We start from the raw sequence: 22,856 nt of genomic DNA, 5'->3' as shown, positions 1-22,856 counted from the left end.
TAAGTTTACTTTGAGTTATTTTGTTCAGAGAATCTTGATGCTTTGTCTTCCTTATGAAAGCTAGACATTGAAGTGACAGTCCCTCGATTATTTCCAGAAGCTCTCCATGTCCTAGCCAGATTGAGCTTCTCTGCACAGGAGGGATTTGGTTACTTCTACTTGAGGCTGCTGTGAAATCCAAGGGGATGCTGAGCTGCTAACTGAGTGATATACAAAGATAGACAACATACTTTAATAAGGTGAACTTCTTATATCCATCAGACATTTATGGATGCTTCTCACCAGCAATATTCCAGGTACAGCTAGTGGATACAGCAACCTGGTAGAGCCTTCTAAAAATGAGGCTACTCTGACCATTCTTAATGATGGAATAAGAAATTCTCCATGAGAATATATAACTTCACTGAGGGGGAGATATAGAGCCTCATATTAAGGATGAGTGAGACAAAAAGCACATTATTACATTTTAAGCAATACAATGATGGCACTGTTCAATGTTTGGTTCCTATTAACTTTTCCACAGGGCAATTAAATTTAATTAAAAAAAATCCTCTCAGACCCAGTGTAGTTCTGGTTGTATATTTGCCCAAACAAGTAAAACCCTGCTTAAGGATTCAAGAGCCAACATTCCCTTACCCATACAGACCTGTCATCTTTAATCTAGCTCCTGGGAAGATTTTTTTTTTAACAGGTGATTTTTTCATGATAACTCAATAGGGACACATATTGCACTGATCAAATCAAACTAAAGAATGAATTATAAAACTATGTTTTCTTTTAATTCTTCATCTATATTTTTAGTCTGCCTTATATGGAAAGGGAAATTGAAAATAAAATAATTTGATCCAGACCTGGTTATAAAAGGAACACATGGTCCATGAACGTCATCTGAGATTGTGACCCATTTTGTGTCATGTGCTAAGTTTGGCTGAATCTATTAGGTAAGGGGCAGATAAACACACACACACACACACACACATACACACACACACACACACACACCAGTGTGTATAAGCATGCTTGAACATGTTTGTCTATATCCTCTGAAGCAATCAACATACCCTACTTTTAATCTCCAGGTCATTTTAAGAAAGTTTTCTGGAATACTCAAATATTTTAATTTGCTTAGTTTAACAAGAAAGAGAAAAATGTTTCTCTGTTAAATTATTTCCTATATAGAAGGACTGGTAAAATGCATGATTTGTACTTTACTATAAAATAATTTCTTACTGTTCTTTCTCCAAGCCAACACAAATTATTAAAAAGAAAACTAAGAAGCTATTTTTGGAACTGGCTGTTAAAATCACTACTTTGTGTAAGGGACTCCATTCCTGTATTCACTCCAGCACTATTCACAATGGTCAAGACAGGAAGCAGCAAAGGGTTAAGACAGAAGATCTTGCCATGGTATGAGTGCACCTACATGACATTAGTCTAAGTAAAATAGGTAAGATCCAGAAAGAACAACAAACATGATTGCATTCATGTGTAATTTTCAAAAGAAAAGGCCAAATGTATAGAGAGAACAGTGGTTACCAGAGTTGGGTAGGGGAAGAACATGGTAGACTATGATTCACAGGGTACAAAGTAGCAGATATGCAGTATTAACAAGTCCAGTGATTTAATGGACACCAAGAGGATTATAGTTAAAGACAGATTATTATATTCAGGATTTCTGCGTATATATACAAGTAGATCATGGCTTCTCTTGCCACAGAGAGAAAAATGGGTAATTATGTACTCTCTCTCTCTGTAACATTGTATACCATAAATATATACAATGAAATTAATTTAAGGTAAGTCATTAATTATATTATTATTATTATCATCATCATTTTGGCCTTTACTTGTCATGAAGTCAAAGGCTGTTCAAATGTTTAAGCTGTTGAACAGACCCTGGAAATTGTCTAGGTTGGAAAATAATTCGAGCTCTAGTTTCTTAGTCTAGGATGCCTTTTTCAGCCTTTTTGAAGATTCTTATGCTGTACTTTTCACTTTATGGGCTTTAAAATTCCTCAAGCCTTGCCCCCCCGAACTGAAAGTCACCTTAGTGAAGAAAGGAGAGATTAAACCACCATGACTTTGGCCCGGCAGAGGATCTGAGCTGTAATTCTTTGGCTCAGAACCAGGGTCTAAAAGCAGCCATGGGAAAAGCTGCTGTAGTACAGCCTGTGAGTCTCCCCATGTCTGACTTGCATAATGTTGACATTATAACACCAGAGAGACGCAAAAATATTTCAAACAATTATGACTTCTTTTCTCTAAATATTTTGGAATCGCCTTATGAAATAAAACAACACATTCTCCCCTTTCCCCCTTCCAGGCTCGTCTTGACACGTCAGCAGCTTACTACTGTGCTTTTATTTTTGGTCACAAGGTCAGCAGGACATTGTAAGGCGTTAAGTCGCCTGTTAAACTGTGTTTTCCAACAGGAGCTGGGTGTTGAGTCGGGGAGTCAGCTACTCTTAAAGCGACAACCGAGCGGCACGGCAAAAAACGTGTTGTTCCTGCCCTCTGGTGAAACCCAGGCAAAGAAAACTGCCAAGTGCTCAAGCTATTCCTTGAAAAAGCCTCCCATCTCTTAGTGAGGATACTTTTTCCAGCCCCAAGACAGACACCCCCAACACCCACTTTCATTATTCTTTGTGTCTGCTATGACACGTGAGTCTGAAAACATTGAGACTACCAGGAGAATATAGAAGAGACGGGAAAATATTCAGACAGCCAAGGCAGCTCACAACTTGTGGATGTGTCTGTCACCTAGCTCAGGTGTCTTCTTCCCTGTAACTCAGCCAAATGGCAACCATGCAGAGAGCCAGGGGACAAACTCACCGGACACCTGGAATTGCCCCTCTCAGAGACTATGATTAAGAGGACTGCATTCTGGAAATTCAAGCTCTGGAAATAGACTCTGCTAAGCTTAGTCACAGGTGAGCTGAACAATTAGTAGGTTACTAATGCTTTGGTGCATTTTAATATCTCTCCCAGAGACCTGGCTTGTCTTCATCAAAAATGACCCCAGTACACTATGTAACATTGATTTCCAATGTGAAAACACCAAAACTGATGAACATAGCCCTCCTTAAACACCCCCAGAGCAGCCTTCCTGGTTTATGATTTTAAAGCTACCAGAAACTTAGACAGTTTCATTTGGATTTAACACAGCTCTGCTTTGTTCCCTAATGCCACAAGTGAGAAAGGAAAGCAGGACTCACCCTCATTTCCAGAAAACGTGTTGCTGGAGACTGCCAGTGCCAAGGTTAAGAGCACCCGCCAAAGATCCATACCTGTGAGACCTGCAAATCAGAAAAAGCACAAGGTCAAGCAAAGCGGCGCTAGACTGTGGTCATAACACAACATTCAAAGCCCAGGGAAGCCAGGACATGTGTAGAAGGAATCTTAGCAAGTCTTGCCTTGCCTCAGACTTCGGTACTGTCATACTTTTCATAAGGACACACAGCAGGTTGGAATAAATCCTACGTCCCCTGAGCACTTGCCTCAGGAAATAGCATGGACAGTACAGATTTTCAGGTACTGGCCGACAGCCTCCGGAATACCTCATAGCCAATGACCCACACACACTTCTTTAGTAACAGGGCAGGTATAGTTCATTTTAATTTTATCTGGAAATTTAAAAAAAATGCCCAGTGTAGGGTTTTGAGAAAGACAGGCCATAAAAGGAAAGAAAAAAATATGAAGCAGTCCTCTATAATACTAACATTTCTTAAACCTGTTTCCCAAGGACCAGATGAGCTTAATTTAGCCTAAAAACACTGTGCTACTGAGCCATCCCAGGAGGGGTTAACTGGAGGGAAGCTTCCAAATATCGAGAGGCCTGGTAGGTTTGGATCTTACAATGACTGTGTGCTCTGAAACACTCAGGAATATGTCCACCAAGAGCTACTGGGCCTGGACTTTTTAGCCGTTTAGAAGCCCACCTTCTGGGCTTTTAAGAAGGGCACCTTCAGCCCTTCAGTCTAGTGAATGAGGGAGCGGTGAACGTGTTCTGTCAGCACATACCTCTATCTGAAGGAAATACACTTCTCTGGAAAAATAAACTATGGTGCTTAATGTCCAGGGTTCTCTAGAGAAAAGTCTGGACTGGTTGGAAAGGAACTCAGTACTCTACTCCATCTACAACGATCACGGCATTTGACAACGAACACCAACTGCTTTAAAGCTGAGTCCCAGTGTTTCATAAAAGTGCCCTATTTACAAGTCCCCGAGGCACACCTGGTCACCACTCCATCCGCTCTTCCAGGACCTCTCTGGACCTTATTTTTTTTATCACTGTGCAAACTTCACAACGCTGAAACAATTCTTCTTGCTCCCTGTAATCAGGCTGAAATGATGAGCAAGAGTGTTTGCTTTCATGGGTCTATAGGTGTGGTGCTGAGGTAACAGCCATGGAATTCTGAAGAGCTACAAAATGCCAAATGTTTTACATTTTCCTCCGCAGACAGAGGGTAACCTTGCAATCCCACGTCCTCAAAGCAGTTTTACTTAACAAAACACATCTCTATGCAAACTGAGTATTTTCTCGTGTCTGAATATATTTGCACACCTTTCTACACTAGGATGACCCTCCCCCACCAAACACTGCCCCTTGGAATCTTTGGTAGGATCAAATGTAATAGTTAACTTGCAGGTTTTGAGCAAGTGGGATGTTACTGGGACCCCCCACAATTTGATTTTTAAGTGGCTGATGGCTTTGCATTATGTACTTTGTAAATGTGAATCATTAGCACTCTGTCTTTACTTCTAGGGATACAGGCCATGTAATGTTAGTTTGGAGACTCTGGCAGAAATGCATTAAATGGATAGATGAAGTATGTAACAGACTGAAAAAAACTATCATGTGGAATTTTCTCTTAATCTCATTAAAAAAAAAAAAAGAGGGAACACACTGAGTATAGTGGTTTGAAAGAAAATGGCCCCCAAAGCAGGGGGCACTATTAGGAGGTGTGGCCTTGTTGGAGGAAGTGTGTCACCGTGGGGGCAGGGTTTGAGGTCTCTTTTGCTCAAGCTTCGCTCACTATGACACTCAGATCATTTCCTGTTGCCTGCAAGATGTTAAGACTCTCAACTACTTCTCCAGCACCATGTCTGCCTGCACGCTGCCATGTCCCACCATGATGATAATGGACTGAACCACTGAACTGTAAGCAAGCCACCCCAATTAAATGTTTTCCTTGTAAGAGCTGCAGTGGTCATGGAGTCTCTTCAGAGCAATAGAAACCCTAACTAAGATATCGAGGAAGCAGGCTAAATTTTACCAGTGGCGGTTTAACTAGCCATCTCGGAATACACTGTCAGGGCAGAAGCTCTTCCTGCCCTATGCTATCTTGATATCGGGCTGTAATAGTGAATTCTCAATTCCCAGGTTGGTTATTTTTTTTCCAAGTAAATATATGAAAATGTTTACATTTCTTAGAAGACGCCATGGCTGCCTTAGAAGTCATATCTTCAAGCACGTCAAAGAGACCGAGCAGGTGCCAGAAACAAGTGGGGTTTAGATCAGAAAACCAGTAGACAAACCTTCAGCAACCCTCAAACTTTTGTGCTTTCTTCATTTTGAGGGACCAGAGACGGAACCCCAGGATCATTGCACACAGAACTACATTCTGCCTTAGTCCCCAGTCTTTTCAAAGCTGCTTTATGCACACGAATTTTACTTTTCCCAGACAAGGACCTGGAGTTACTACAATGATGTTATAAGGCAAGCATGGCTCCATAGGATACCTTTTTATGTCACAAAACAAAACCAACAAACCAGAATCCCCGAAACAAATTTAGCCCAGAGTACATTTTCACACTCGCATCTCAGAAACAGGCATGTTTAAAGCGGTAATTCTTCACGGTGGGAGATCAGAACAGCCCATTGCCACACGGAGCACATTGCAGAAAGGCTGGGCTTGTGATACTCTAGGCATAGGAACCAGAAGGTCGAAGAAACATTCAGTATGTGCTAATGGCATTATCAGCCTGTCGTCTCTCCTCTTCTTCATTGATGTTACGGCAGATAAGGACTGGAGAACTTGCCCTTAGCTTTGAGAGCTTGTCCCTGTCGGCTTTGCAGAACCCCGAGTGGCACCCTCTGGGTGACAGGACTCTTCTATACTAAGCTCCAGCTGAGATCAAATGTCTGATTTGACGTCTACATGTGTCCCTGTGGACTTGGGGGAGGGCAGAGTTCTGTCGTCACACGGAGTTAGGAATTTTAATTTAATACACTCAGACTCTGCCAGATGCCAGAAAGAGAGATTCCCTTCCTCAAGTCTTTCTTTGCCCAAATGTCCAAACTTATAATGATCCATTAACCTCAAGATAGAAGAGTTCATGCAAAGTGCCCCTCTAAGAGGCACTTACAAAAGGCAGGCATTTCTTTTTTTGAGAGGAATACACCAATTTAATTTTTAGATTTGCAGTATTTTCCTAGGGAAAAATCCTTATTTAAATTTCTTGTGATATTTATTCATTCTTTGGCTACGGACTCCTTCCTGGCCAAGCAAGAGGGAGAAAATGGGCTTCGTTTCTTACATAATGGAACTCACACCGTTTCCACTCTCAATGCCTGAGGCATTTTGCCTGCTTTCCTCTTCCCTCCAGGGAGAACCAGTTTTAAAACTAGAATAATCCAGCTGGTGTACTATATAGACTGCCCAACTAAGTACACTACCAAATTATACAATCAGGTTTATGATATACTCCTCTTCATTCTGTGGCCATGACACAGTAACAGACACAAAAGAAGAGGGAGAAGTTAGATACAACATTTCTCCCAAACATATTATAACCAACTCTAAGAAAAGAAGGTAATAGGTTACATTATTTTAAGTTAAAATGAGCAAATATTTCTGGAACGTTTTAGTAGCTGCTGGTATTGTACAAGGCATCATAGAGATTAATGCAAAAGTTATCCAAACCGTAGTTGTTAACTATAAGAACTAGGCAATAATTGAAACTGAGAAAAGATGGCCCTTACCTAAAATGGAAAGTTAAAGTAGGAAAAAGAAATGAGCTACTGAGTTGAGGTGCTTAAAATTAGAACTAAATGATAGATAAGATTTTATGTGTAAAGAAAGTGAGACAAGCTATAGCAAACTGGTACAGACCAAAGCTCAATGCCAATGATCTGGTGTCGGGATGGATTCTGAGGGTGTTCAGTTAATATTCTGAGACTAGTGAATAGAGATCATTGCCCAGATTTATAGGCAAAATTGGGTTAGCAAGGTAGGACAGGACTGTAGCAGCATTTTTAATGATATAAATCAGCTTTTGGTTTAGATAACATGCACAAAATTGAACTTTCCTTAAGACCAAGTTGCTTCTCGCGCTTTCTTAATTGAAATACATTTGAGGTATACTGGAGAGATCTACAGGAAAGACACATCTATGATAAATGACTGAATGAACGCTTGAATAAAAGGCAGTGCTACAGGCAGGAATCTGGGTGCTGGGATCTGAGCTGCTTAGGGGAAGAGAAGGTCACATGATTGTTCCGGCTCCTTGGTGAATGACACAGTCATAAGACTTCCAGAAATGTGAGAGTTGTCTAGTGTGAAGTTCAAGGTACAAGAACAACGGCCAAAGGGAAAGAAGCCATCAGTGAATGCGGGAATGGTACAGAGATGAGGACGCGGCAAATTTAACACTTAGGCTGGCCTATTTTGTGAAAAATACCTATTATTGTCAAAGGTAATATCAAAAATGTGCATTAACGACATAGGAGGAAATCTGCAGTCACATCTTGCCTATGACTTAGCACACACAAAATGAATCATCACCCTCACACCACCTCCAACTTTTGTCAAGTTTTTTAAAGGAAATTGGACAGCGACCTCCTTAAAGTGCGATGCTAGCATATTAATATGTGGGGAGAGTTGAGAATAGAGTTGGTGTTCGAGTCCTGTCAAGCAAGTCAGGAGAAACACCATGATGACAGCTGGATTAATCAGAAATAGTTAAGGTCCCTCAAACTCTCATTTTGCTAATTTTACATTTTTTGATATTGAAAAGGAGCTGATTTTAAAAGTAAAGTTGAAATAGAATTGTTTACTTTACATAGAAAAGACTTCAGGTAGATACACTAATAAATATGTGCTTCCCGGTGTTGGTGTGTATTACTAATGAAATGTTGCAAAACTGAATTAACTCAGTACAGAAAAATGCAAAGGCTTATCCAAAATGATATTCAAATCAACTCTTCTAATTAGCACCAAGCATTTATTTGAATAGTTTTTACTCAGAGTTCATGTTAGGACTTTTTAATGGCAAAGATAATTAGAAAATTGGTCAGAAATAAAAGCTTTAAATCAATTTATTTCCCTCCTATTAGTGAGTGAAGGAAAAGTATAGAGTTTTCTTCTTAATTAGAAAAATATTATTTGTGTGTGTGTGTGTGTGTGTGTGTGTGTGTGTGTGTGTGTGTGTGTGCACCTATACAAGCCACAGTACATGTCTGGAGGTCAGAGGACAATTGTGTAAAGTCAGTTCTCTCCTTCCTTAGGTGTATTCAGGGGACCCAATGCATGCCATTAAGCTCGCATGGAGAGTACTGTATGCACTGAGCCATCTTCCAGCCCCTGATATTTTCAAAAGAAATAACAAAAGTTGTGAGTTGTTCAACACTGGTGACATGTTAGATGCCTTTGTTATTTGAAAACTCTAGAGTTTACTTTGATGAATCTAGATGGCATATAGCCCACTGGATACCAGGGTCCATAATTACATGATTACTTATCATAACCTAGGCTACACTACGAGGTCATGATAACAAGCATCAGGAGATGAAAATAAGTGAAAGAGACAATAATGTTATCAAAATGCACTAAAAATGGTTCCTTTTGTTTTTAACAAGTAAGCATATATCTTACACCACTAGTAGAAATTTTAGTGCTAAAGTGCAAATACATGAACTTTTGTCCAAATTAGTTGTCACCATCACTACATCACTATTAAATTTTATATACTGAAATTAGCTTTACATGACTGGCAATGTAGCAGGTTTATCCAACCCTAACCTTAATCCCTAACCCCTAACTCTAACCCTAACCCCTAACCCTAACCATCACCCAAACACAAGATATGTAGTTCACTCTGTTATGAAATCAGTTGGTGAAAGGAATTTCTTGTCTTTGTTACAATGGTATGAAAACACTCTTAGGTATGGTTCCTGATGTGATCTGAAACAGTTACGTAGAACAAAGCTGTACACTTTGTTAAGATTGCTCTTTTCTCTGGAATCCAGTGGGATTCCAGGATAGGAACATTGGATATATATATTATGAGGCATAAGTAAAAAGGCTCTGAGATAGTGGTCTATACATAGTAGAGTCATTTCTACCTAACAAATAACTTTATGTTGTTTACATGCAAGCTGACTGGCTTAAGTTACTGCCAGTCATAAGCGGCTACTGAGAATTTGAAATACGGCTAATGTGACTAAGGAACAAAATAATTTTACACTTCATTTTATCATAAATGATTGTTTTAAATAAGAACAAGTGTATTTGGAAAAGATTGAAAGGTGAATATACTTTCCAGCTGCATTTTAGGGTCTAAATTAAGATAAAATATTTTTGATAAAAATTTAGCAGCTAAGTTGAAATGTGTTAAGTATAAACTACATACAGATTTTGAAATATTGGTACAAAAATAGATACAAGTTATCATAATGTTTATACTCATAGTAAATTCATAATTTAGATAATTGAATTTGCTAAAATATATTACTATAATTAACATTCATTTCTTATTTTCAAATGTGATTAGCTGAAAATCTAAAATATATGGTATGCAATAGGTTCCTATTTGGCAATATACTGGTTAATACATTTTTTGATTTATATGTTTGTAAACGTACACTAAGACAATAAGCTCATTGATGCTCACATCACACTAACAGCACATATTTTTAACAAAACCATCAGCAATTTGAAACCTTTTTAGGAATGTAAGCATTATGAGCACGTTTTCAGAGGCCCTCCCAAGTGCAGAACAATGGGGACCCAAGATTCACCAACGTCTTTGGCGCCTTAGCGTGATGACATTTGCCTGAAGTTTTGCAAGGGGTTCCTGGAGGGAGCATTAACTCTTACTTAGTTCCATAAGTGTGACTATCCACAGTGTGTCTGCCACTGAGTCACAGGCCATGGCTGTGCAGGGGGAAGTGTCTCATTACTGTCTCTCTGGAATTACAAAAGGACCACGATCCGCTTTTGCCAACCTCTGTGGTGTAAATACCCCTACCAAAGCTGATTTTAGGCTACCAATATGAAGCCAGTCGATGTTGGATCCAGTCCATCACTGGCAGGGAGACTGACTGTCATTGGCTAGCTTCATGTAAAGTATCAGATACAAAGATTAAGGAATCTGCTGACTTGAACACAAAATCTAAGAGGGTTTCGGAGTGAACCCTGGGTATTTGATTTCATCTAATGACATCTGATCCTCTGTCAGCAGAACCTATTTAGTTAATACTCACTCAGGGATACATACCCAGGTCTACAGACATTATCACAGCCATTTCACCTGGATCTTCATTTACAGAGAGGCTGAGCTAAGTAGTTAAGTGAATGTACTCTCCAGTCCGAGAAAGCTAGGTTCAAGTCCAGGTTGTACTCATCTTTACTTAGCATGAAGACTTTTTCATTAAAAAAAAAATCCCTCAGAATTAGATGGAATGACTTACTCAAATAATTTTTTCATTCTTTAATACATTTGTAATTATTAGAGTTCTGAGAATGGTACCACATTGTTCCCATGGAGTAGACTGATAGTGAGGCCTGAACTTACACACTATATGAAACTGAAGACTGTGTGGGTGGTGAAGCAATCAATTTACATTACACGAGGGTGCAGAGAAGGGAAAGGCCCACACTCGTGTAATGTGTGCTCCCTGGGACTACGCAGGAATGCTCTCTGTTTGTGTTTAGGTGTGTAGGGAATTTAATGCTCTTACATAAAGGCCCAGTTGTGTGGGACATAGCCTAGAGGTTTGATATATTATTGCAATAAATTTTTCTGATGTTATTCCAGGGCTCGAAGCATTTGCTTGGTTAAGTATAGATTTTTAGAGCTGATTGAGTAGATAAGTTCTAACAAAATGAGGGTTGGCTTGAGCTGGAGACCCTTCCTAGGAGAACACAGAGGTGGAAGGGTCTCCCTTTCCTTTGTGGACTTAAAGCAGAAAGAATATTTTGGCAACCAAGTGTTTGGAGCTCTTCCTATGGGGGTGTGCATGGCTATTCTCTTCGGAGGGGGAATTTCCATATTGTCAGGGACATTCTATTTAAGGTCAGCAGGGTATACTTAGCACTTTGTAGGAACTTCCTACAAGCAGTTCTCTAGAATCTAGAATCTAGAGCAATGGTTCTCAACCTGTGGGTCACAACCCCTTGGGTGGGGAGAGTCATATGACCCTCACAGGGCTCAAATATCAGATATTCTGCATATCAGATATTTATGTTAGGAGTCATAACAGTAGCAAAATTACAGGTATGAAGTAGCAACGAAAATAACTTTATGGTTGTGGGGGGGTCACCACAACACGAGGAACTATATTAAAGGGCCTCAACAATAAGAAGGTTGAGAATTATTGGTTTAGAGGGTCATCAGCTCACACAGACTGATTTCCTTGGTGTATTCATGGATTGCCATTGCAGACATGATTCCGTGAAGAGAAAAATCAATTTGGTGGTGCTGATTTGAACAGAGTGTCCTACTTTATACCATTTCCATGATCAAAACATTTTTTCCCCAAATCAGAATTTGAAAAAGAAAACCCCTTACTAGTTTCCTGGTTTCTCTTTTTTCCACAAGTAACTCTTAAAATTCTGAGTTACAAAATGTTTTCTTTTCTTTTTGAGATTATAATATAATTTCCCCCTTTCTTTTCCTACCCCAGACCCTTCCATATATCCCTCCTTGCTCTCTTTCAAATTCATGATCTCTTTTTTCAGTTGTTATTATATGCATCCATGTATATGCATATGCATATATATTCCTAAATATAACATGCTCAATTTGTACAATATTACTTGTGTGTATATTTTCAGGGCTGATTATTGGTTTGCAATAACCAAGTGGTGTGCTCTTCCCTGGAGAAGACTATTTCTCCAGCTCTCCCCATTCCTTAGTTGCCTGAAGTTCTTTGTCTAGAGTAAACAGAGGTTAATAGACTATGGGAGGCAGCTTCTCACTGAACAAAGTCTCTAAACGAAAGCATTCCCTGTCTTGATAAGATAGCAATCCAACAGGGAGCAATGTAACAAGTCAGGCTGGCCCACGTGCTTTTAAATCTTCAAGGAATGCACATGTCTCCACCTCTTTTGGCACAATAGTAGATATATAAGTTTCTTCAAGACAGAATTATTTTGGTAACATATGAAATGAAATTTCTTGTTTTTCCTCATCTCTACTGGGCAGAGTTGTTCTTTTCTGGTAAACTAATTGGGAGTAACGAAATTAAGAGTAAGGCAATGAGATCTTCTAGGAAGAGCATTGCTAGATGAGTACGCAATGTCATGTATGTTACAGTGCCAGCACAGTATTGCTTAAAATGGTGACTTGGGTGGCCACTCAACAGGGTGATTGCCTTCCCTGAGTACCAGCCCACAATTTTGTAACAAGTCAAGTGTAATTGCTACCATTTATCAAGGGCCACCCATGTCCTGACATCACTGGACTCTTTGTCTTTCTGTTCTTTTGCTAATCATCAAAGGAGGGACAGTAGCTGTGCATCGCTCATTCTTCCATCCACACAACTTGCATCAGAATTTGCTCATCCAAGAAGAACACCAGCTATCTTATTTCATTCAGTCTTTGCACAGACCCTGCAAATGCAAACCTCATGTAACAAGTGACAAAACAGAGGTTTAGAGGAGTATAAGATCTAAGTGAATCTCCCAGACTCACAAAGATAGGTTATGGCTGGGCAGGATCTGGAGGTGTTCTCTGTATCTCTAAAGCCTGCCTTTGTATTGTCTACTTCTCAATCAGTAAACTCTACAGACTAAAACATGATATTGGGGTCAGAGAATAAGGGTAAAACTAGAAATAACGAGAATATAAAGAGTAAATTTAAGATTGGAATTAAAGAGAGAAGCAGTCATCCTAATATTTCCTGTGCTTGGGGGGGGGTGATAGCATCAATACTGACACATTAATGTTAGCTTTAATTCATAATGTTGGTAATAATTCATGAATGCTCATGTAGCAATTTTTTCAAGAGTTTTACTGATAAAGGAACATAATTGTCATCTCTTTGCCTTAGAGCCTCCAAGAACACCTGGTCTACCTTTGAACACATTGCTTAAGGGCAATGCTGTGTGCTCAATCGATGAGATGGGGTCATCACCTTACCTCTTTTAAGCATATACATAAAAATAGAAAGAAATTCCTTTGGCCAGACTGACTGGATGCCAGAGAGATAGAAAACACAGGCAGATGATCAATGTCATGTCTCATCACTAAGAAGTTTGCCACATACCCAATCACTTCACTCTTTAAGATCACAGGCTCTTGAACTTAGACCATTCATTGTTTATGGCTGCAGTAACAATGGTGCTTTGAAACAGTCAAATAAAATGGTTCTCAACCTGTAGGTCTCAACACTTTTGGGGGTGGCATATCAGATATCCACATATCATATGTTCATAACAGCAGCAAAATTACAGTTATGAAGTAGCAACAAAATAATTTTGGTTGGGGGTCAGCACAACATGAGGAACTGTATTAAAGGGTCATAGCATTAGGAAGGTTGAGCACCACTGGTCTAACAGAAATGCAAGTCACATGTATCATTTTAAACTGTCTTGTAGTCACATTCAAAAAGGAATGAATTGTATAGTATTAATTTTAATAAGATACATTTTCAATAAAATCGATGTCTTCTAGTTAACTCACAAGTAAAAACATCACATAGCTGGATTAAGGTGGCCACTCAAACACTTGCCCAGTCCTAAACTCTAAACATCTTCTAAACTTTTGTACTGAACAAAGGCCACTCAGATCAAATAGATCTTTGCTTAGGATTTTACATTTTCACTATGGACTATGTTTCTTATTGCTTATTAGCACAAAATGAAAAGAAAAAAGATAAGAACCAACAGAGTTGAAACTAAAACAAACAAACAAACACAACAAAAAATAGCTTTATGTTCTCTTTCATGATTCCTGTGTCCTTTTGCCTGCTGTCTGCCCTTCCTCATCACCTCATCCTCATTAGCCTCTCTTGGTGCCTTTTCTATATTTTAATACTATAACCATACAGCTGTTTACATCCATATATGCATGCATTATAGGTTAGGGTCTGTACATGAAGAAGAACATGTGGGTTCCTGTTGCTGTTTGTTGTTTGCTCTTTTCAGGGGCCTGCCACCCAGCTCCCAAATAAGCCACACACGGAGGCTTATTCTTAATTATAAATGCTCAGTCTTAGCTTGGCTTGCTTCTTGCCAGATTTTCTTAACTCTAAATGATCCTATTTATCGTTTGCCTTGGGGATTTTTCTATTCTGTTACTTCTGTAAATCTTACTCTTACTCCATGTCTTGCCATGTAGCTTGGTGGTAGCCTCTGGAGTCCTCCTCCTCCTCTGGGTACTTCTTTCTTCCTCCCAGATTTCTCCTTCTATTAATTCTCTCTACCTGCCAGACCTGCCTATTTCTCTCTCCTACCTCAGTATTGGCCATTCAGCTCTTTATTAGACCATCACTTGTTTTAGACAGGCAAAGTAACACAACTTCACAGAGTTAAACAAATACAACATAAACAAAAGTAACATACCTTAAAATAATATTCTACGAGAGGTTCCTTTCTTTCTGAGTTTGGGTCATCTGACTTAAAATTATACTTTCCAAGTCCATCCTCTTTTCTATAGATTTCGTTTTTTCTCACAGATGAATGAGATTCCATTTTGTATATTGCTAGACATCTAAGTTGGTTCCATTTCCTTGCTATCATAGATGGAAGAGCAATAAACATGGATATGCAAATAACTCTATGGAGGGTATGGAGTTCTCTGAGTTTATGCCCAGGAGTTGAATGGCTGAATCATATGGTAATTCTCTCTCTCCCTTAACTTTTTTCTTCTTTCTTCTTTCTGTTTTAGTTTTCAGAGGTTTCATGTAGCCCACTTTGTACTAGAGCTTGCCATACAGCTAGACAAAGCTGTCCTAGAAATTAAGAGTCCCTTACCTCTATACCCAGCTCATAAGTGGACTTTTTGACAATCTTCTGTGTCAAATGGTTGAAATAGTAAATATGAAATTAGAAACCAAAATTATTATTCAATGAAATGGCAAAATCAAGAAATACACAGGTAGAGACAAAATCTCTCAGGCAGTGTTTCAGAATGCCACTGATGAACTGGGCAGGCTAAATGCTGATGAGATCCCTCAAAGATGTCCTAACTATTCCATCAGATGGTGGCTGATTTAGGTACTGCTGATGTCAAGGGACTCTGCAGGTGTAACTAAGATGACTAACCAACTGACTTGAAAACAAGGAGATTATCCTGTTACAGGAGCCCATGAAAGTGGAAGAGGAAATTAATCACTGCAACGGGGGGGGGGGGGGGGGGGGCGGGTATCAGAGGAATTAGGAATTTGAGAGGGACTTTATCTGCCTTTAGTGGAGGAAGAGCTTGAGGTGCAGTTAAAACAGCTACTGGCAGCACAAACTGGCTTCTGGCTATCTATCAGCAAGATAACTGAAACACACTCTGGTAGAAGCAAGGACCTGAAAACAGCCAACAACTCCAATGTGCTTGGAAGGAGCTTCCAGAGGACAGTGCTGCCCTTAGGATACTCTGATCCCATCCCTGTGAACTCTAAGTAGATAACCCAACTGGGCCACAGTGGGCCTAGACATCTACATAGTTGTGAAGTAATAAGTGGGTATTTTAAGCCACTATATTTATGGTAATTTGTTATAGAAGCATTTGAAAATTAAGACAGTCCCTAAACATCCAGAATTGAGCCTTAGGCTGATTTCCTAGGTCAGGAAGACAATAAATGATTCAATCTTATCTGTATATATAAATTTGGATCCCAGAGGGACTTTAGCAATAATATAGACTGATACTTGTTATGAGCTGCAACAAACAAATCAGATAGGAAATAATTTATAGTTTTGTTTCCTACAATTTCCTGGGATAAGAAGACTTTGAAAAGTAGAATGTCCCAATGCAGACAGCTGCAATGTTCTCACTTAAGGTCATTAATTTTCCTATATTTCAACTCTGGAGTCACCAAGTCATCTTCTGATTCTTATCTTACTTTCCAAGTTCACTTTGTAAAAACGAATCCAGTAGTTAACTGACAAAGAATTTGTTCATAATGCAGTGAGGAATGAAAAACAAAAAGGTTTTATTCAGGAGCATTGGTGTTTTCTCTTGACTTTGCCTTGTGCAAATCAGGCTCAGGGGTCTGATTACCTCTGGGCCACATAGCAGAATTTATTTTTGAACACATAAGTCTGCATGAGATTATGAAAGGGGAAATAAGAAAAGCCTGGAAGACAGCGCTGTCTTCATGAGTTTGTTGGCCTTGCTTTTTATTTTAATTCAAGGTCAAGCATGGGAATTAAAAACTGGAATGTATCTGTAGGAAAGTAAATTAAAACCAAGGTTGAAATCTATCACCAACTGGAGCACAGGGATGATAAGCACATAGAGTATGTAGTGATGGTCAGTCTATCTTGGTGGTATACATCATGCAACTTTAGGCTGGGGATGAGGGGGAGCTTGTTTCTCATCCTCCTGAATTAAACATTTAATTCCACGGAGATTTATGTTTACTTCCCGAAAAGCCCACCACAATGCTTCTAAGGAAATCATAATTAAATGAACTTGCTGTGTTTCTTTTGAATCAGGTGAACAATGAGAAGAACTGGAAGCAGCAAATTGAGCCAAACTGTGAACCACCACTATTCACACACTGTCCATTCACCAGGAAGCCCAAGGGATAGATACTTAGAATGCTACTGGGTGGCATTTTAATTTGTAATTCTGCAACTTGTCTAACAGAAATAAACCTTTTCTCTTCCTTTCAAATTAAAGTGATCTGAATGGAATTTTCACATTTCAACCACTTAGGCTGAAGTTACTGGTGAAAACATTATGTTTCAATGAAGAAGCAGGTTGATCTTAATACTCTGGATGGTAGAAGGGGTACAAAATTAACAGTCACTTCTGTATGCCAGAACAATATTTTAAACCAAATCCTTTTCTTCATCACAACTGTGGGCAAGGCTTGACAAATGTTGGTAATTAGAAGTTCTGTCTCCTCCAGAAGTTTTTTTTTTTTTTTTTTTTTTTTTTTTTTTTTTTTTTTTTTTTTTTGGTTTTTTCGAGACAGGGTTTCTCTGTGTAGCTTTGCGCCTTTCCTGGAGCTCACTTGGTAGCCCAGGCTGGCCTCGAACTCACAAAGATCCGCCTGCCTCTGCCTCCCAAGTGCTGGGATTAAAGGCGTGCGCCACCACGCCCGGCTCCTCCAGAAGTTTTAAGGCAAATTTCTACATGTGGTGCTGAGTTAATATAGTAAAGTATTATAATGCAGTAAGTGAATGATTTGGAAATTTATAGCATAGCTAAATGTGTCTTGATATTGAATTTTTATTAATTTTCTAATGGCTTAAAAAAATGAAGAAGCAACTCTTCAAGAAATCTGCAGGGAGATGACCAAACCAAACTAGTGGGAACTCATGAAAGTTGGATCAATGGCTGTGGAGCCTGCATGGGACTGGACTAGGCCCTCTGCATGGCGAGACAATTGTGTAGCTTGATCTGCTTGGGGGGCCCCAGCAGTAGAATCAAAATCCATCCCTAGTACATGAGGGGGCTTTTTGGAGCGCACTTCCTGCGATGGGACACCTCGTAGCCTTGAGGCAGGGGGAAGGGCTTGGTCTTGCCTCTACTGGATGTGCCTCTCCATCGGAGGCCTTGCATTCTTGTGGGGAGGAGTGGGGGGTTGCCTGGGGTGGGGGAGGCTGGGGAGGGTGGGAGGAGGGAAGAGGGGGATCTTTGATTGGTGAATGATGAATGAATGAAAAAATGAATGAAAAAAATTCTTAATTAAAAAAAGAAGTCTGCAGGGAGCTGTTGAAACAATAGGTTTCCCTAATGCTGAAGAAGCAAAGGGAGACATCTCAGACATTGGCATATAGTACAACTGGATGACTGTAGACATCTAAAATACCTCCTTCCGAAACTAGGGTTGTCTCTTGAATCTTCCTGGAATGTTCTGTGACCTGTAAACAAGAATGTCCCAATGTGGACACAGGTGCAGCTGTCTCTCATGCGTTATGGTCATTCTGTTCTCTCTATTTCAGTTGAGTCCTAGAGTCACCTTTTGACTCTAATCTTATTTGCTGAATTCACTTAAAAACAAAACTAGCCCAAATCCTCATCTAATGGATAAGTAGATTCATCTTTTTAAAAAAATTTCTATCTACTTAGTAAGTTCAGAGTTTACCCAGTTCCCTGAGCTGACACTGATTTCTCCATTTATTCTCACATTTAAGTTAGCACTGTGACAGGTGATCTTTTTTTATTTTTTTAAGACTTCTTTTTTTAAAAAAAATTTTATTTTATAATTTAATTTAATTTTACATATCAGCCACAGATTCCCTTGTCTGTCCTCCTTTCATGCCTCCCCCACCTTCCCCCCAGTACTCCCCCCCCCCATTCCCATCTCCTCCAGGGCAAAGACTCCCCTAGGGATTGAGTTCAACCTGGTAGATTTAGTTTAGGCAGGTCCAGTCCCCTCCTCCCAGGCTGAGCAAAGTGTCCCTGCATAAGCCCCAGGTTCCAAACAGCTAGCTCATGCACTGAGGACAGGTTCTGGTCCCACCGCCTGGATGCCTCCCAAACAGTTCAAGCTAATCAACTGTCTGACTTATCTAGAGGGCCTGATCCTGTTGGGGGCTCTTCAGCTATTGGTTCATGTGTTTCCATTCGTTTGGCTATTTGTCCCTGTGTTTTTTTCCAATCTTGGTCTCGACAATTCTCGCTCATATAAACCCTCTTCTTTCTCGCCAACTGGACTCCTGGAGATCCACCTGGGGCCTGGCCATGGCCATGGATCTCAGCATCCAGTTCCCTCAGTCACTGGATGAGATTTCTAGCTCGACAATTAGGGTGTTTGGCCATCCTATCACCAGAGTAGGTCAGTTCGGGCTTTCTCTCAACCATTGCCAGTAGTCTATTGTGGAGGTATCTTTGTGGATTTCTGTGGACCTCTCTAGCACTTTGCTTCTTCCTGTTCTCATGTGGTCTTCATTTATCATGGTCTCTTATTTCTTGTTCTCCCTCTCTGTTCTTGATCCAGCTGGGATCTCCCATTTCCCTAAGCTCTCATTCCCTCGAACTTTGCCCTTCATTACCTCCACTCACGTCCAGGTTTTTCATGTATATCTCATCCATTTCTCTGTCATTGGGCAATCCCTGTGTCTTTTTTAGGGTCCTTCCTGTTTTGGAAATCAATATGGCGCTTTCTCACAAAATTGGGAATCAATCTCCCCCAAGACCCGGCTATACCACTCTTGGGCATATACCCCAGGAATGCTCAATCATACCACAAGTTCACTTGCTCAGCTATGTTCATATCAGCATTGTTTGTAATAGCCAGAACCTGGAAACAACCTAGATACCTTTCAACTGAAGAATGGATAAATAAAGTGTGGTACATATACACAATGGAATACTACTCAGCAGAGAAAAACAATGACATCATGAGGTTTGCAGGCAAATGGATAGATCTAGAAAAAATCATCCTGAGTGAGGTAACCCAGACTCAGAAAGACAAACATGGATTGTACTCACTCATAGGAGGATACTAGATGTAAAACAAAGATGACTAGACTGCTACTCACAACTCCAGGGAGGCTACCTAGAAAGGTGATCTTTATCTCTAGCTTTTCTCTGGACTATAGCGTTTTCTCCCATCCCCCACCCTATCACATTACCTCATCTCTTCACTGGACTTTCAATACCCTCCCTCACTGTCTGTCTCCTTTTGCTTTTCAGGTTGCTGTTAGACAAATCACCCTTTAAAATCACATTCCAACACCATTGTCCCCATTGGGTTCCCTCTACCACCCCCACAAGGTAGTCAATCACTCTTTTATGCCTACACCAAATTTGAACCTCTATTACATGCCACAAATCAAAGACCCATGACAATGGACTCTTATGTGGAATTGATGAGGTCAACTTTCCCATTGGTGCCTTATCCTCAGTCCCCCCCCAGAATATACACATCCAATCTCTCTTCTTCTCCTTCTCCTTGTCCTCCTCCTCCTCCTCCTTCTTCTTTTTTTGGTTTTTCAAGACAGGGATTCTCTGTGTAGTTTTGGTGCCTGTCCTGGATCTCACTCTGTAGACCAGGCTGGCCTTGAACTCACAGAGATCTACCTGGCTCTGCCTCACGAGTGCTGGGATTAAAGACATGTGCCACTACCGCCCAGCTCTACTCTGCTTCTACAGGTGAGTTAAACAAAAAAAAAATCAAGAGAATAAAAAGTAAAGAGGAAACGATGAGCTTGTGTAAATCTCTTTCTATTTCTTTCTCATCAGCAGCATGAATCAAGAATGTTTTCTTTGAAGATCATTACCCATGCCACTAAATTAGATTTCTTAAGATGTAACTTGTTTGATGATAAAGAGCTTTGCTAATTTCTGTCAATCATAGTGTCTTAGAAGTCAAGGTAAGTCATGATGAGGCCCAAGGAAACTACTGGGGAGGCAGAATCAAGCACAGAACCTGGAAGAGGGATGGAATCCTAATTATCATTTGAGGTTAGCAGTCAATCTATAGATGTGGTAAGGGAAGCGCAGAGTGGTGGAATATATATATATATATATATATATATATATATATCCCTGACGGTGGCTACAACTTGATTAGGTGAGCATCCGCTCACCTATTCCCAGTCTGATGACCTGCTTCAGTTTTTATGTTACCTTTAGCTTACCACTTTGATTGTTTTCAAGAAGCATTTCAGAGGACAAGTAGACACACTCATTTCCAGGCTCATATTTACCAACTCACATATTCTGATGTATGGTTAGGCATTATGTATAAACAAACCATAACAAGTATGGACATACAGTGACACCCGTCTGTCTTGTCTCAACTGGCTTGCTATGGATATACCATCCCTCAGTGTAGATCGAGCTCTCCTTGTCATTTTCTTCAAAGTGGGGCAAAGGTGTAGACAAACCTAAGAGAAGCATTTGCTTCCAATCAGTTCTTACCTTTGGATAAAATAATCCTGTTAGAACCTTGTGTGTGTGTGTGTGTGGGGGGGGAATGTCTATTCCTCATACAGAAAAAAACAACACTTTTTTCTCATAGCAGGTCTATAGCCTGTTTCAGGCCCTAAAGTAAAAAAAATAAACTCTCAGAAATATACATCCATCTCTGTGTGATCTCATCTGGCCTCTTTCTACCACTCCCTTCCCTTCCTTTACCATTTTTTCCCCAAACTTCCTCTTTCTTCTGTCCACAAAGCCATCTCTGTGTCTCTGGGTCCTTTGTCTCCTTCCTACTCAAACTTTGCTAGTCCTTCCCCTGAACCCTACCTCAAGGGCTTTTCAATTAGAAGCCTCTTAACAGCAATGCTAACCTCTTATCACATAAAGTTGGGTGATTTTCTTCTCTACTTCCATAGAAGCCCTGACTTCTATAAACCTCTCCCTTAGAGTGAGTGATTTTCTCTTCTCTCTTCAAGGATCCTCTTGGGGTCCCTATTCTCTAGCACAGTACACAGCAAACCAGTTTTAAATGAGCTATTGTTAGAGTGGACAGAGACCTCAGGATAGTATTTTCAAAGGTGTTTGAGGTGGTGGTTATATGTTCTTCTGTTGAAAGTTTATCTGCATGCCTCAGAGGGAGATAAGAACATGATGGTTTCTATCATAGCAGGCGAAGAAAGGTGATTATGATCAATCAGACAGGAAGAAACCTAAGGCATCAGAGTTAATTGGCAAAGATCTATGGCTAGAACCATAGAAGGACAAGATCTTGGTTTTTCTTTTCTTCAAAGTGACCATCCCTTAGACGTCAAAGAAAGAGAAAGACAGTGCAAATCAAACATGCAAGATCTTTAGGGTATTTTCGTCAATGTAAATTCAATGCAGAAATGGAAAACATGGATCACAATTAAGACCTTGAAGTACTTCCAGATGTAAAGTTAAAGTTTAATCTCTCAAATTGTACCAGCTCCACACATGTATTAATGCTCAGGAAATTAGCCCTGCCTTTGGTGAATAGACTTGAGAAGCTCAAATTACATTTCAGTGATGAAAAGTGCAAGCAGTCAAAGGATTTGTCAGTACTTGCCAGCACTTGGAAAAGATCTACTTGGGAACTTAGATTGAAGAAGGTTACAGAGAAACTTAGGTAAAAGAGGAATCAATAAAGTGGAACAACAATAAAAAAGTTCAAGCTTAGCGAGGTCAGAAATGTATTTTTAAAAATGCAAAAAGCAAGTAGGGGAGTGAAGGAGACCTAACCTGACTTTAGGAAATTTTAATCAAAGTTAACAATCTAGGAATACAAACCAATAATCCTGGAGATAGTCCTGAAATCAAGGCTGGGGATTGTTATAATTTCCTTCAGAATTTATATCAAGAATCTTTTCACTTTTCTTCTCCATTCATTTACCTGTGCAAGAAGATCTCAAAGATTTACTTAGGATCTGGTAGAGAAGCAGGGTTGCAGGTAGAATTTCACAGAAGTTGCTTGGTCATTGTTTGGTGTGCCTCAGTCTGCAGCTTCTAGGAGCTGTGGCTTGGGTATATAAACCTCTGAAAAACCTCCATAAATTAATAATCCTCTATCTTGTGGT

The 22,856-nt window shown here is 39.8% G+C and overlaps 1 protein-coding gene across 5 annotated transcripts in view; it reads right to left on the bottom strand.

The window, feature by feature from the left end:
* Nucleotides 1-22,856, bottom strand: part of Ghr (growth hormone receptor) — a 249,801-nt gene that overhangs the window by 139,497 nt on the left and 87,448 nt on the right. For 4 of the 5 annotated variants that reach the window (XM_042261499.2, XM_042261502.2, XM_076551847.1 and 1 more), the window contains exon 2: nucleotides 3,216-3,296. In XM_042261499.2, coding sequence (XP_042117433.2) covers nucleotides 3,216-3,285 — 70 coding nt within the window. In that variant the 5' untranslated portion in view covers nucleotides 3,286-3,296. Of the gene's footprint in view, nucleotides 1-3,215; nucleotides 3,297-22,672; nucleotides 22,695-22,856 lie in introns of those variants that run through there. The other variant, XM_042261501.2, reaches the window with a different exon arrangement.

This window comes from Peromyscus maniculatus, chromosome 15 (assembly GCF_049852395.1).
Source record: "Peromyscus maniculatus bairdii isolate BWxNUB_F1_BW_parent chromosome 15, HU_Pman_BW_mat_3.1, whole genome shotgun sequence".
In the NCBI taxonomy this organism is placed as follows: domain Eukaryota; kingdom Metazoa; phylum Chordata; class Mammalia; order Rodentia; family Cricetidae; genus Peromyscus; species Peromyscus maniculatus.
The sequence above is the reverse complement of the archived record's forward strand: the minus strand, read 5'-3'. Positions and strand labels throughout refer to the sequence as shown.